The following is a 16,963-nucleotide window of genomic DNA, read 5'->3' on the forward strand; positions in this document are numbered from 1 at the left end:
AAGCTCAGTAGTTGTGGCTCACAGGCTCTAGAGTGCAAGCTCAGTAGTTGTGGCACACGGGCTTAGTTGCTTCGCGGCATGTGGGATCTTCCCGGACCAGGGATCGAACCTGCATCCCCTGCTTTGGCAGGTGGATTCTTAATCCCTGCACCACCAGGAAGTCCCTGCTATTAATTCTTTAAATTTTCTTTCTGCCCCTTTCTTCCTTCTCTTTCTGGGACTCCCATGATGCGAATGTTTCCTTGATGGTGTCCCATAATTCACATTGGCTTTCTTCACTCTTTTTTATTCTTTTTTTCTTTTTGTTTCTCTAATGGGCTAATTTCAAGTGATCTGTCTTTGAGTTCACTGATTCTTTCTCCTGGGTGATTAAGTTGGTTGTTGAAGCTCTCTGCTGAATTTTTCATTTCTGTCATTGTATTCTTCTGTAGGGTTTCTTTTTGCTTACTTTTAATGGTTTCTATTTCTTTATTAAACTTCTCATTATGTTCATTCATCATTTTCCTGATTTTGCTGGATTGGCTACCTGTGTTCTCTCACATTTCATTCAGTTCCTTAATGATGATTATTTTGAGTTCTTTGTCAGGCAAACTATAGATCTTCATTCTTTGGGGTCATTTATTGGAACTTTATTAGTTTCTTTTCGTGTTGTCATATTTGCTTGATTCTTCCATGTAGCCTTGCATTGGTGTCTGTGCATTTGAAGGAGCACCAGTCTTTACAGACTGGTTCCAGCTGGTAAGCACCTCCTGTCTGTTCTGTGTGCTGATGGGATTACCTCTGGGATCTCAGTCTGCCTGGTTTGGAGCTGGTTACAAAGCTGTTTCTGGATGTGCAGCAGGGCCTGCAGTTGGTGAACTTTTTATCACGGACTTGGTAGGGCATGGGTGCTGACTGGTCCCTGGGTGGATTGAACTGCCTCCAGTACCTTTCTCAGGAGGTGGCCCCAGGACAGGGGTCTGCCTCAGGGTCCACAGTTGGGTCCTTAAACAGCAGGCCTATTACCAGTTGCATAGGCGGGTGGGGCTCCCATCAGGTACCTAAGAGGGCTGCTGTCTGTTCATTAATTGGGTCCCTGGATGGGCAGCACTAGCCCTGGACTGTGACTGAGATTGGCTGGAATGAAATCCCAGAGCCGTTTCAGATTCCACAGCCAAAACTGAAGTCTGTAGGCCTAGTTCTTGAGGCATGGATGTGCATGTCCCCAGCCAGGTCCTTGGACATGCTGGGCTGCTTCCTGACTGTGGCTTGAGGGACTGGAGCTGAGTGTAGCACCAGTTCAGGATCTCATGAGGCACAGGCATGAGTATCTCCTTTCTAGTGTCTCTTCATATAAGGGCACTAATCCCATTGGACCAGGGCTTCACCATCATGACCTCAACAAACCTTAATTACACATCTTCAGATACCATCACATGTGGATTAGGGCCTCAACATATGAATTTTGAGGGGAACACAATCATTGAGTCTGTAACAGACAGCCACTAGAATGGACTTTAGTTAATTGAAGTTGGATAATATTCATTCCTGCCTCATGCCCACGTAGCTTTTGCTGTTGAGTCGTACATTGCACTTGGTGGGCTAAAGTCTGGTTTACCTCAACATTGGTGCATTTCAGTGGTTTTGGGTTGTTTATTCTTGGTTTGGGCATAAGGAAGAAATATTGGTCAGGGTTCTCCAAAGAAACAGAACCAAAAGGGTGTGTGTGTGTGTGTATGTGTTTATGTATATAAGGCTTTTTATGAGGAATTAGCTTACACAATTATGGAAGATAAGAAATCCCAAGATCTGCAGTGGGCAAGTTGGAGACCCAGAAGAGCTGATGGTGTAGTTCCAGTTCAAAGGCTAGCGGGTTTGAGTCCCAGAAAGAGTTATGATTCAGTTTGAGTCCAGAGGCAGGAAAAAAACCAATGTCCCACCTAGAGGGCAGGCAGGTAGGAGAAATTCTCGCTTATTTGGAGAAGGGTCAGCCTTTTCATTTTATTCAGGCCATTAACTGGTTGGGTGAGACCAACATACAGACAATCTGCTCTACTCATTTGATCAACTTATGTGTTAAGCATATCCAAAAACATCCCACAGAAACATCTAGAATAATGTTAGATCAAATATCTAGGCACTCTGTGGCCCAGTCAAGTTGATACATGAAATTAACCATCACAGGTCCACACCTTGTCAGCTTGGTGTCCATATGCATCTCCTTAAACCATACGTAATCTCCAAGACAATAACAATCTTCAAAACAATCTTGAAGACAATAGCATGATCATAATTCTACCTAACATGGTAGAACTGTGTACAACCATTGTATCCTGCTTACAACCGAAAATGCACTAAATCCTACTTCGAAAAGGAGATAAAATCTTTGGCCATTGTTTACTTTTCTTAATATCCTGTAACTTAAATCCTGTGATGTAAAATTAACAATACTTAAAGTCAATACATTGTGAGTTACCTAAGGGACTAAGAGAGAGAAGAAAAAGATATTTGATACACATATACACCCAAGCATATTCATAACAAAATAAGGAGGAAATACTCATGATAATTACAGTTTTTGTTTCTGTAATACAGTTATAGCTGGCATTTTTAACTACCTTCTTCCCTACTATTTCTGTATTCTCTTTGCCTTCAGCAAGGACCTCAGCTGATTATGGTTCTTTACTTGGCAGGATGCCCTAAACCTTCATTCCTGAAGGCTCTGGGCTAGTAGTAGTCCTGCCAGGATTGGGTTGTTGTAGTTTTCTATCGGTCTTTATCACAGGGTATGATAATACTAAGAAACACCCTAAGGGATCTCCTGTATTCCAGACATACTCTTCCTTATTACCATTGTGGAGTAGCAGTCCAATTTCCCCTTGGGAGTCAGGATCAGTCACCCCAGCCTACAGTAACTCCCTTCTTTGTTCATTCAGAGGCATGAACTTAACTGGAAGTCTTAACTTCCAGTTCAGTGGCGTCACTGTTGTGTCTCCTGATGGAAGCTTTCCTCCCTCTAGAGCTAAGACTTCTAGGCCAACAGAGCATAAGGTCCTGGGAGCAGTAAGCAAACATTTTGCTAGTGGGTCACAAAGAGAAATAGTAAGTGGTGCCACTGCACTTCCACCCCTTCATTCCTGGACCCATGGATCCTGGCGCCCTCTGTCTCATATAGGTGGACACATAAAAGTAATCATCACAGTCAGTTATTACAAGTTATGAAGTTCAGAGTGAAAATATGAATTGGAAAAAAAATCTGTAAAAGATGGTGGATTGTAATATTCATTTATCCTGTTCGCCTTGCCAGTATCTCTCAAAATATAAAGGAATAAATTAGGGAATAGATTCCAATGTGTGAAGTATATGAGATTTCATCAATAGATAAAAACTTCAACACGTTTTGAAACTGAAAGAGGAGAGAAAGTATTGATAGTTTGACTGAGTAGTGGGACCTACAACTTACAGTGCAGACTGATAGGGTGTGAACAAAGAGCCTGTATCTTAGTCTGGCAGAATCCTAAACAGATTGGTGATTTGGAAACAGTGGTTATAGCTGAGAGAGGTTGGTGGGGGGGAGGAGGCATGGTATTGAAAATGGACTTAAATTTATTCTACCAATGGAGAGGCTAGCTCTTCTGTCTGTCTGCTTCTCCTATCTTGTCAACAAAGCATCAGCAACCAGTTGCCTGTTCCCCTAGGAACAGGTTGGAGATGAGAAGATAAGATTTTTGATATTATTTGGTCATCCTCCTAGGAGATGTCTGTCTCCCTGTCCTAACCCTAGTATACTGTTGTCTCCCTGTCCTAACCCTAGTATACTGTTGTCTCCCTGTCCTAACCCTAGTATACTGTTCTCCTTCATGCATATATAACTGAACTACAGATGCATTGTTACATGAACTTGGACAATTCTGTGAGGAAGCTGAACAAAAAGACTGAAACAGAAAAATGAGAGAGAAGATAAAAGCCTGCAAGGATCAACTAAAGATTTTGAAATCCAACTAATTTAAATCTCTAATTTAGAGAAAGAGAACAGAGAAGCGAACTTGTGTCAGAGTACTTGTGAAAAACAGCTTCCAGAGACAAACTCCCGGCCCCCCCCAAAACAAACAAAGGTCACATATAAAAGGATAAGATTGAGAATTGAAATCTGGAAACCAAGGGAGCAACACATTCATGTTTCCGAAAGATTCTCAACCTAGAATTCTATACACAGCCAAAGTAGCAATCAAGTGAGAGGGCACAATAAAAACATTTTAGACAACGTATCTTTTCAAATTTTCTTTTCAGAAAATTTATCTTTATTTATCCTGTCTTAGGAAATCATCTAACACAATGTTCTAACAAATGAGGAAGTAAACCAAAAAGAGAATTATAGTCTAGGACACAGAAGAACGTCAAAGAGAAATTCTAAAATAGCAGCTATGCACCAGGCCAGGAGAGTAATCAATTTAGATTGGAGCAAGTGGACCCTGCAGGGAGGTTTCTAGAGAAAGAGGGAACTTGAAAGAGGAAAGGACGTGAGAACTTTTTTTTTTCTTTTTCTTTTTTTTTTTTTTGGTGAAGAGATTGAATACTGATATGACAAAGGCCAATTGTATAAGAAGAAAGACAAGTATTAGCTGTAGTAAAAACAAAAGCTATATAAGAAGGAAAATACACTCTTAGTAGCTCGCTTTGAAATCGACAGTGTTTTGTCCTAATTGTTGGCAAGGGATATTTATTCCCTTCTTCATTGTTTCCTTGTGGAGGAACTTCCATTAGAATAACACTCCCAGGCTTTTAAGTGACATCAGCAACATGGCTGAATAAGAGGTCCCTCATTTTTGTCCCCCCGCCCCAGCAATAACAATTTGGCATCCATCCACGGACAGAAGTGCCTTTGGGGGAACTGTGGGATCCAGTACCAAATGTTAGGGAACCTGGAAGGAGTCTTGCCCCACATGTATCAGGGTAATAGGCAGACGGACCTCAGTTCTTGATGTGGACCCTGCCATGGCCTATGCCTGGCTTCAGCCCTTCTGGGCTGCAGTCTGGAAGCCTCTGGAAGATACCGTCTTAGTCACCCACGATGAGAGAGCCTTTGTGGAAATCCCAGTTTCCAGAGACGAAGTTCCAGCACAATGTTGGAGCAAAAAAATATGAGATTGGATGTATCGGAGAGGGTAAGGGGAATGGTTTGATTTTACCCTCAGCACCCCTCACCCAAGATGGCACAGCTTAGGGCTCTGAGAGATATTTTCAGCTTGTGATCTCTCCTGTGAGGGGGAAATGAGAGCAGGTGAGTGAGCACCTGGCTTCCCCAGCTGTACGGGGACCGTTCTGTTCCCTCCTGTTCAGAATACTGGCTTGTGAGCTGCATGACTGGGAGGTGAGAAGGGGCTGGGAGAGTGGCACATAGGACTTTCCGAGGATATTAAAAGAATGCAGATCCTACTGTGAGGTGGATTCCATCAAGAAGCCCACCCATGAGCAGCTGGGGATGCTTTGCCTGCAGATCCCCCCAAGTGGCCAACAGGAGCCTCCAGCTCACTGCATGCCTTACCCAGACACCCCTCACCCTGTGGCCAGCACCTTACGTGCCCTCCCAACAGTGGTGCAAGAGTGAGCTTTTGCAGACAGCTAGTGAGCATGTGCAGAGAGCCAGCTAGAATCTGCTGGCCAGAGAGGGAACGCAGATTTGAGCTTCAGCTTTGGAGAGGGTTGTCAGCACTTGTTGGCTTGGTGTGTTGCAGGATTGAGAGAAGAGAATAGGCTTAAGAATTCTTCCCTAAGAGGGAGCAAGAAGTATGGAGCGGGCATATCCTAGAGAATCTGAGAAAGCCTCAGAATCCCTAGCAGGACTGAAAGAAGGTATTTCTCTCATAAAGTTAGTTAGTAAAGACTGGAGGAGTTGACTGCTACTTCAGATATGAAGATAGTAATGCAGAGCTTCCAGGAACATGAAAAGTCAAGGAAACATGACACCACCAAAGGATCACAATAATCTTCCAGTAACTGATCCCAAAGACATGATGATCTGTGATGTACCAATAAAGAATTCAAATAGCTGTTTGAAGGATGCTCAATGAACACAGAAAACACAATTTAATGAGATCAGGAAAACAATACACGAACAAAATGATAAGTTTAAGAAAGAGATAGAAATCATAGGAAAAGAACCAAACAAATTCTGGAGCTGAAGAATATAATGGATGAAATGAAAAAAAATATAATAGAGAGCATCAATCATAGAATGGATGAAGCAGAAGAAAGAATCTGTGAGCTGGAAGATAGGAACTTTGAAATGATCCATTCAGAGGAAAAGAATAACAAAAGAATGAAAAAGTGTGAAGGAAGCTGATGTGATCTATGGCATAACATCAAAAGAAGCAATTTGTGAATTATTGAGTTCCAAAGGAAACTAGGGAGAAGGGGGCAGAAAGCTCATTTAACGAAATGATGGCTGAGAACTTCCCAAAGCTGAGGAGAGAACTGGATATCCAAGTTCACGAAGCAAATGGGTCATCAAACAAGCTCAACTGAGAGATCTTCTTCAAGACACATTATAATAAATCTGTCAAAAATTAAAGAAAAAGAATTAAAATGAAAGAAAAAGAATTAAAGAAAACGTAGCAAGAAAACAGAAACTTGCAACTTACAAAGGAAACTGCACAAGGCTATCAATGGATTTCTCAGCAGAAATCTTACAGGCCATATTCATATTCATATTCATTTATTCTGCTAAGTCCATATTCATATCTTTCTGTTTTTCTGTTGGGTTATCTTTGTTATTGTTTTTACAGGCTCCTCATATATAAAGAATATTAACTGATAGTTATGTCTGTTGTAAATATTCTTTTGCAGTTTGTCATTTGTTTTGCCATAAAAAATTAAAATATCATGGAATCATTTCAATTTTGTCTCTTAAAAAGAATGTCTGTATATTTCCATGAATTAGTTTCATAATTAGTCATGATATTGGAAGACAGGTTTTGTCTTGTCAACAAAGTATCCTTTTATTCTTATTTTGGAAAGAATTTAAAAAATTAACATGAGTGTCAAATTTTATCAAATGCTTTTTTGATATTTATTTTAATAATGACAATTTATGTAAGGTATTATAGTAATAGATTTCCTATCATTGATCCTTTCCTGTAGTAGTGGGATCATCTCTGACTTGAAAAAATACATTTGTGAATGTTTTACTTTGGATTTTCACATCTATATATGTATGGAAGGATAAATTATAGTTTTATCTTTGTTTTTGGCCTTTGTGTCATCTTTGATCATTAGTTCTATCCAAATTAGTTAATTTCACTTATTTTTCTAAATTTTCAAATATGTGATATGGGAATTAACTATTTCTTAAAAGTTTGAAAGAATTCACCAATGAATTAATCTACACCCAGGTCTGGTTTTTTTCTGGCTAGTTTATTAATGTGTTCAAGTTTTCTTTACTCATTACTTCTTTTTTTTTTTCAGATCTGTAGAAATTTCCAATGTGTAAATGCTTCTGTTCTGAATTATGACTGTGATATTCAGAAAAAGTGTCATGGACATGGGGTAGGTAATAGCCTCTTTTGGTTTGTTCACGAAAGTAATGCTGAATAATGAGAATTCTTAGTGAGTATTCTCTGTAAGACTTCTTAGATTTTTAGATATTGGGGAATTTAGATACCTGATAAATTGTTCATTCTTAAAAAGAGTGTCTATGGATTTGCATGAATTTAGTCTTTTCTCTTGGTTTCTATTCTTGAGTTCATCATGTAGAGCAACATTCACAATTAACAAAAGTGGTATTTTGTTTTGAAGGTATGTAACAGCAATAAGAATTGTCACTGTGACAGCGGCTGGGCTCCCCCCTATTGTGAGGCTACAGGGTACGGAGGAAGTGTGGATAGTGGACCTGCATACAATGGCAAGTAATGTGGAGGGAAGTTAGTGTGGTCTTTCAGTGGCCCGTGTCAAAAGTGGGGCATCCTTGTACCTTGCCCTCGCTTCCACATCCATTAATCTATTTGTGTCTATATTTAAAGTTGGTTTCTTGTAGGCGGCCTATAGCTGGGTCTTGGTTTTATTTTTAATCCACTCTGCCCATCTCTGCCTTTTAATTGAGTTGTTTTGGCCAATTATATTTAATTTGATTATTGATATGTTTGGGTTTAAATCTACCATATTGATATTTTTCTATCACAGTCTCCCTTCATGTGATATTGTGCCATTTCAGGATCCTTCCATTTCTCTCCTCTCAGCTTTTGTGCTATTGTCATCATACCACATATGTTATAAACCTATAATACATTGTGATTATTTTTGCTTTAAACAGTTGATTATTTTAAAAAGAAATTTAGATAATAGAAAAGGTCTTTATATTTACCCACATAGTTACCATTTCTGGTGCTCTTCATTTTTTTGTGTAAAGTCAGATTTCCATCTGGCATCATTCAATTTCTGCTTGAAGGTCTTCTTTTCACATTTCTGCTGGTGACAAATACTTTTAGCTTTGTATATCTGAAAAAGTCTTTATTTTGCCTTCCTTCTGGAATGATGACTGGGTAAAGAATTCTAAGGTGACAGTTTTTCCCCCCTTTTACTTCTTCACAGATGTTCCTACGTTGTCTTCTGACTTGCACTGTTTTTCCTGAGGAATCTGCCATCATCTTCTTTTTTTTCATTTTCTGTTTATAGTGTGTCTCTTTTTTACCCTCTGGTTGCTTGTAAGATTATCTCTTTATCTCTCATTTTTAGTATTTGATTATAATGTGCCTTGGTGTGCTTGGAATTTCTTAAACTTTTTGGATTTGTGCTTTTATAGTTTTCTTCAAATTTGGAAAAATTTTGGTTATTATTTTTTCAAATATTTTTTCTTAATTTTTCCTTCTTTTTTCTCTCCCTCAGGGACTCCAATTACATGTATATTTGGCTACTTGGAGTTCTTTCACATCTCAGTGATTTGCCTTGATTTTTAAAAATTCTTTATTCTTTGTGTTTAACTTTGAATAGTTTCTATGGTTATTCTTCAAGTTCAGTCTTCTTCTGTGATGCCTGATCTGCCATTAATTCCATCCAGTGTATTCTTTATCTTAGACATGGAAGTTTTTATCTCTGTAAGTTCTATTTCTCCCTCCCTTTTCCTTTCTTTTTCTTTCTTTCTCTCTTTCTTTCTTTCCCTTTCTCTTTTTCTTTGCCTGCTTTCCTTCCTTCCTTCCTCCCTCCCTCCATCCTTTCTTCCCTCACTCCCTCTCTCTCTCTCTCCCTTCTACTCTCTCTTCCTCTGTTCCTCCCTCTGTTCCTCCCTCCCTCCCTCCCTTCCTCCTTCCCTTCTTCCCTCCCTCCCTCCTACTCTCTCTTTCTCCGTTCCTCCCCCCTCCCTTCCTTCCTTCCTCCCTTCCTCCCTCCCTCCCTTCCTTCCTTCTTTCCTTCCTCATGTCTCTACACAGCATGTTCAATCTTTACTTATCTTCTTGAACATGTAGAATACATTTATAATAACTTCTAATGTCCTTGTCTACTAATTCTATCATCTGTATCATTTCTTAATTTTGATTGATTGATTTTCTCCTCATTTTGGGTCATATTTTTCTGCTTCTTTGCATGCTTTCTAATTTTTTTACTAAATGCCAGAAATTGTGAATTTTGCCCATTGTATATTAAGTGTTTTTGGATTTCTGTTGCTGAACTTTGGGCTGAAGCTTAAGTGGGCTTAAGTTACATGGTTGTAGTACGGTTCTTTTGAATCTTTTTTTTAAGCTCTGTTGGGGGGACCTGAGCAGCATTTAGCCTAGGGCTGATTTTGCCCCATTACTGAGGCAAACCCCTTCTGTTTATTATTCTACTCAATGCCATTAACTATGGAGTTTTCCACTGGAAATGGCAGGAACAGGCATTCTTTCCAGTCCTGTGTGAGTTCTTGGGTTTGTTCCCACTAATCCTTTCAGGTGATTCTTTCTCTGGCTTCAGATGGTTTCCTTACATGCATATACTGATCAGTACTCAGCTGAGTATTTGAGGGGAACCCTTTGCAGATCTTTCAAGTTCTGTCTGTGCAGCTGCCTCCCTTCTGGTACTTTGCCTTTGAACTCTAGTTGTCTTGGCTTCTTCCTCAGACAACTAGCGTGCATTCCTCAACTCGAGGAGACCACTGGGTTTTGCTTGGATTCCCACAGCCCTCATCACAGTCTGTTAACTTTCTCTAGGCAGCAAACTGGGATTGTTGTAAAGCTCACCTTATTTGCTTTCTGTCTCTCAGGGGTCATTGTTCTTTATTGCCTTATGTCCAATGCCATGAAAACCATTGCTTCATGTATTTTGCCTGGTTTTCTGGTTGTTATAGCTGACAGGATAAATCTGGTCCCTGTTACTCCATCTTGTCTAGAAGCAGAAGTCAGAACTGTGGATATTAATGGCTGTGTATCATTCCATTGATGGATGTGCCATAACTTGACTTAGCTGTTGTCTAATTATTTGACATTTAGGTTGTTTCTAAGTTTTTGATACACACTGATAACATTGTAGTGTACATCTTAATACTCATGCATTTTTCCCAATTGAAGTATAAATTGCCAGTTATGGTATTATTAGATTGAAGGGTATAATACTTTTTATGATTCTTTTTTTTAAATTAATTTATTTTATTTTATTTTTTAATTTTTTTAAATTTTTGGCTGCATTGGGTCTTCATTGCTGCCTGCGGGCTTTCTCTAGCTGTGGTGAGTGGGGGCTACTCTTCGTTGCGGTGTGCGGGCTTCTCATTGCGGTGGCTTCTCTCATTGTGGAGCACAGGCTCAAGGTGCATGGGCTTCAGTAGTTGTGGCACACGGGCTCAGTAGCTGTGGCTCACAGGCTCTAGAGTGCAGGCTCAGTAGTTGTGGTGCATGGGCTTAGTTGCTCTGTGGCATGTGGGATCTTCCTGGACCAGGGCTCGAACCTGTGTTCCCTGCATTGGCAGGTGGATTCTTAACCACTGCGCCATGAGGGAAGCCCCTTTTTATGATTCTTGATAAAAATTCCAAATGAACTTGTGTAATGCCACTGACAGTATGAAGGTACCAATTTTAACATAACCTGGCCAGTGTTGGATGCTTTAATTTAAATTTTGTCTACTTATTAGTAAGTATAAACTGATATATCAAGCTTGCTTTAATTTTTCATTTTTAATTGGGTTGAGTGTTTCATGTAGTTTCATATAACTTTTGAAACAGAAAGTTTTGGTACTTTTACAAATTTAAAACTATGAGGATGGGGCTTCCCTGGTGGCGCAGTGGTTGAGAGTCTGCCTGCCAATGCAGGGTACACGGGTTCGAGCCCTGGTCTGGGAAGATCCCACATGCCACGGAGCAACTAGGCCCGTGAGCCACAATAACTGAGCCTGCGCGTCTGGAGCTTGTGCTCCGCAACAAGAGAGGCCGCGATAGTGAGAGGCCTGCGCACCGTGATGAAGAGTGGCCTCCACTTGCCGCAACTAGAGAAAGCCCTCGCACAGAAACGAAGACCCAACACAGCCAAAAATAAATAAATAAATTAATTAAAAAAAATTTATTAAAAAAAAAAAAAAACTATGAGGATAATTTCACAGTTTACCACTCGTGTTCATATTTACTATATTCTTTCACTAAAGAACATGAAACAGACAAAATTAATGTTAATGAATGAATTTTTAAAGTTATAGTAAGACTTTAAATCCATAAGCCATAAAAAGTAAGATTGATAAATTCAGCTACCTCAGAACAGTAAACTTATGCATGGAGAAAAGCATTGTACCATAAGACAAATGACAAAATGGGGAAAATATTTCCAACTCACATACAGATAAAACTATTCTCCCTAATATGTAAAGGCTTTTAGAAACTGAGAAGAAAAAAAACCAATAGACCAACAGAAAAACAGCCAAAGGACTGAGAAGAAAAAGAAATACAATGTTTCCTTAAACATGAAAAGTTGCTCAAATCATAGTATAAAAAGAGAAGTGCAAATTAAAATCATAAAAGATAGAGTTTTTCACCTTCCAGGTTAGCAAACATGCAGAAGTTTGACTGTATAGGTGAGGCTATGAGAAATTCTTATATATTGCTGGCTGGCCTTCTAACTTTTAAAAAAAATTTATTTTATTGAAGTATAGTTGATTTACAATGTTGTGTTAATTTCTGCTGTACAGCAAAGTGATTCTGTTATATGTGTATATACATTCTTTTCCATGTTCTTTTCCATTATGGTTGATCACAGGATATTGACTATAGTTCCCTGTGCTATATAGTAGGACCTTGTTGTTTATCCGTTCTATATATAATAGTTTGCATCTGCTAATCCCAAACTCCCAATCCATCCCTCTCCCTCCCCCCATTCCTCCTGGCAACTACAAGTCTGTTCTCTATGTCTGTGAGTCTGTTTCTGTTTCATAGATAAGTTCATTTGTGTCATATTTTAGATTCTGCATACAAGTGATACCATATGGTATTTGTCTTTCTCTGTCTGACTTACTTCACTTAGTAGGGTAATCTCTAGGTCCATCCATGTTGCTGTAAATGGCATTATTTCATTCTTTTTTATGGCCGAGTAGTATTCTATTATATATATATGTACCACATCTTCTTTATCCATTCATCTGTTGATGGACATTTAGGTTGTGTCCATGTCTTGGCTATTGCTGTTATGAATATGGGGTGCATGTACCTTTTTGAATTATAGTCTGAATATATGGCATGCTAACTTGTAACCACCACTGTGGTAGAAAGGTTGATAGTGCCTTAAAAAAAATGATGAATGCATTCACCTTCTGATACAGGAATTCTACTTGTGGGAAATTATTCTACAGATATACCTGCACCGAAATGATATGACATATGTACAAGGCTATTCATTATAACATTTTTTTTTGTAACAGCAAAGATTGGAAAAATAAAAGTATTAGTAGGGTACTTACTGACTGAATAAACTACAGGACATCCTTGTAATGGAGTTCGGTATAGCTGTATAGAAAATGAGGTGGTGCTCTATGTATAGTTTGGGAACATATGTAGTATAGCTAAGTGATAAAAGTAATGTGTGGAATAGCATTTATGCCATGCTATCTTTTGTGTAAGAAAGGGTTAACAATAAAACATATTTTGTTCTTGCTTATATTTACATGAAGAAATACTGTAAGATTATATAAGAAATTAATAAAAGTGGTTATCTTCAGGGAGGCAAAAATGAAGTGGGTAAGCATGAGGAGTGAACAAGACTTCTCAATATATTTCAGTTTATATCAGTGTGACTTTTGAACAATGTGAAAATTAATGTAAAATGTATCATCACCTAATATGTTCTAGTTAATATGAGTTAACTTCTAATTTAATGATCATTAATGTAAAATCCTTCTCTGTAGAAAAGAATACTGCCTTGAGGGACGGACTTCTGGTGTTCTTCTTCGTCATTGTTCCTCTTACTGTATTGGCTGCTTTTGTCTTCATTAAGAGAGACCAGCTACAGAAAAGCTACTGCAGAAGGAAGAGATCACAAACATATGAGTACTTAGATTATTTTTCTTTTAAATTCATATTAAAAAATTTAAAGTATAATAATTATTAATGATGATAGTCATATCATAGAAGCTGGTTTAAAAATAGGGTTCTAAGTTATCTCTCCATTCTTTTGACATGATTAGCAGGACTTAAAGGGCAGTGGTGACTCAGCCACCTCTTATAATGGTGAGGGGAAAGGATTATGGTGACCAGCCTGTATGCTACTGAAAATGGCTTCTAGGCTTCATTTTACTTGACTTTGATTTCTGATAGTGGAGTAATTGGACTACAACTTCTGATTTGGGCTTCGTTAAAAAATTTTCTTCCATGTCTATTTCAAGTATCAGTTCTCATAGGAGAAGTGTTCTTCAGGTCTGTTTTGAAAACAAATTTTGTGAATCATCAGCTTTTAAGAAATAAGCTTTGATGGAAGAAAGGCTTGTCATAATTCAGACACCTGATATTTCTAGTCTATGTGTTGGACTCTTATACAACTGTCTCTCAACAATCACTTCTAATATGTTGGCATTGGAATGTAGCATATATTAGCATGGGCCTTGTGGTCAGATCTAAGTTCAAGTTCCAGTTTGTCATTTGCTAGAATTATGAACTGGAATAATAAAAAAAGTCTCTGAGCCTTGGTTTACCTCCTTTAAAATGGGAATAATGATATTACCTATCTCTTCGGGTTGATGTGAGGATTAAATGAGGAAATACTAACAAATAAAACCCATAGCACAATGTAATTACTTAATAACTAATCTTTATTATGATAATGATTCCAAAATGTTCAAATCTTGCCTCGATTGCTCACCTTTACTTCATTGCCCTATTTCTCACTTACCTCACTTACTGCATAATGTTTTCCTAGAGTATCCTGATGTTAGCTTTATTTTTCTTAATGTATTCTAAAACAGCTTTATATTTCTTTTTTTAAAAAAATATAATTTGTTGAGGCGTAGCACCCTCGCCCACCCTTTTCTTTGGCCACACTGCACTTGGCCAAGCACTTGGCTTGGCGGGATCTTAGTTCCCTGAACAGGGGTTGAACCCAGGCCACAGCAGAAGCGCCAAGTCCTAACCACTGGACTGCCAGGGACTTCCCCAGATTTATGTTTCTATCCTTTTTCTTAACTTCAGACTGACCAATCCCTATAGATAATTCCTCAGTCTGCATCTCTGAAATTTTAGTTCCATAGCAATGGCTATCTCCTATACACTTCTACCTAGCTGACTTACTATCATTTTGGCATGTCTAAATCTTAGCTGACATCTTACCAGCCAGCTTGTTTGCTCCTCTTGGACTTCCTAATATTCAGAGTGACTACTTCAAACCTAAGAATGTGCTTTTACTCCTCTCTCATTTCAGAAAGACTTGAGGAGAGAAGTTGGAGAACACTGGCCCAATTGACCAAATTACATAATTTCTTAGAATTTCAGTTTATTTAATTGTAAAATGAGGTTAATAAAACTTTCTAGTACTCTAAGGATTAAAACTGAGTGAAAGCTATTAAAAATGCCATAAAAATTTTAGTTGTCTTCATGATCATCACCACCACCACTACCAACAACATTGTTCTGTACTTGGGAAAATGCAAGGTCTATGTAATATATCATGTAGAAATGTTTTAATCTTAATTTAGCTCAAAAGTAATTGTATCTTTCAGGTCAGATGGCAAAAATCAAGCAAAAGTTTCTAGACAGCCAGTGAGTGTTCCTGGACATGCTTCTTCAGTGGCTCCTCCTAGAGAAGTTGTAAGTTTAAATGAAAAATTCTTTTTCTTTACTATATTATGATATCAAATTTTTAAAGATTAAAAAAATTGTTACATCATATAGGAATAAACATAGATAATTTCCAAAGAATTTAGGAGCTCTGAGTCTGAACAACTGGACTAACAAAGAACCTCAGACCCCAGGGAATATTCATTGGAGTGAGGTCTCACAGAGTTCCTCATCTCAGCACTAAGACCCAGCTCTACCCAATAGCCTACAGACTCCAGTGTTGGGAGCCTCAGGCCAAACAACCAATAAAACACGAACACAATCCCACTCATAAAAAAAAAAAAAGAGACAGCAAAAAAATATGTCATAGATGAAGGAGCAAGGTAAAAACCTACAAGACCAAATAAATGAAGAAGAAATAGGTAATCTACCTGAAAAAGAATTCAGAGTAATGATAGTAAAGATGATCCAGAATCTCAGAAATAGAATGGAAGCATGGATTGAGAAAATACAAGAAATGTTTAACAAGGACCTAGAAGAAGTACAGAACAAACAGAGATGAACAGCACAATATCTGAAATGAAAAATACACAAGAAGGAATCAATAACAGAATAACTGAGGCAGAAGAATGAATAAGTGAGCTGGAAGACAAAATGGTGGAAATACTGCCCTGGAGCAGATATAAAAAGAATGAAAAGAATTGAAGACAATCTCAGAGACCTCTGGGACAACACTAAACGCACCAACATTCGAATTATAGAGGCCCCAGAAGAAGAGAAAAAGAAAGGGTCTGAGAAAATATTTGAAGAGATTATAGTTGAAAACTTCCCTAACATGGGAAAGGAAATAGTCACCCAAGTCCAGGAAGCACAGAGAGTCCCATACAGGATAAACCCTAGGAAAAATACACCAAGACACATATTAATCAAACTAACAAAAATTAAATTCAAAGAAAAAACATTAAAAGCAGCAGGGAAAAACAAAAAATAACATACAAAGGAATCCCCATAAGGTTATCAGCTGATTTTTCAGTGGAAACTCTGCAGGCCAGAAAGGAGTGGCAGGGTATACTTAAAGCGATGAAAGAGAAAAAGCTACAACCAAGACTACTCTACCCAGCAAGGATCTCATTAAGATTCAATGGAGAAGTCAAAAGCTTTTCAGACAAGCAAAAGCTAAGAGAATTCAGCACCACGAAACCAGCTTTACAACAAATGCTAAAGAAACTTCTCTAAGCGGGAAACACAAGAGAAAAAAAAGACCCACAGGGAAAAAAAACCCAAAACAATTAAGAAAATGGCAATAGGAACATACATATCAATAATAACCTTGAATGTAAATGGATTAAATGCCCCAACCAAAAGACACAGACTGGCTGAATGGATACAAAAACAAGACCCATATATATGCTGTCTACAAGAAACCCACTTCAGACTAAGGGACACATACAGACTGAAAGTGAGGGGATGGAAAACGGTATTCCATGCAAATGGAAATCAAAAGAAAGCTGGAGTAGCAATACTCATATCAGATAAAATAGACTTTAAAATAAAGACTGTTACAAGAGATAAGGAGGGACACTACATAATGATCAAGGGATCAATCCAAGAATAAGACACAACAATTATAAATGTTTATGCACCCAAAATAGGAGCACCTCAATACATAAGGCAAATGCTAACAACCATGAAAGGAGAAATCAATAGTAATACAATAATAGTATGGGACTTTAACACCCCACTTACACGAAGAGACAGATCATCCAAACAGAAAATAA

At 38.2% G+C, this 16,963-nt stretch overlaps 1 protein-coding gene across 2 annotated transcripts in view; it reads left to right on the forward strand.

Annotated features, from left to right (window-relative positions):
* The window catches only part of ADAM9 (ADAM metallopeptidase domain 9), a 101,101-nt gene that overhangs the window by 76,456 nt on the left and 7,682 nt on the right, over window positions 1-16,963 (forward strand). For both annotated transcript variants that reach the window (XM_082444151.1, XM_082444152.1), the window contains 4 exons: window positions 7,444-7,524; window positions 7,774-7,879; window positions 13,325-13,466; window positions 15,128-15,215. In XM_082444151.1, coding sequence (XP_082300277.1) covers window positions 7,444-7,524; window positions 7,774-7,879; window positions 13,325-13,466; window positions 15,128-15,215 — 417 coding nt within the window. The remainder of the gene's footprint in view (window positions 1-7,443; window positions 7,525-7,773; window positions 7,880-13,324; window positions 13,467-15,127; window positions 15,216-16,963) is intronic.

The sequence above is a fragment of the Balaenoptera physalus genome (assembly GCF_965194825.1).
Source record: "Balaenoptera physalus genome assembly, chromosome: 21".
NCBI classification, from domain to species: domain Eukaryota; kingdom Metazoa; phylum Chordata; class Mammalia; order Artiodactyla; family Balaenopteridae; genus Balaenoptera; species Balaenoptera physalus.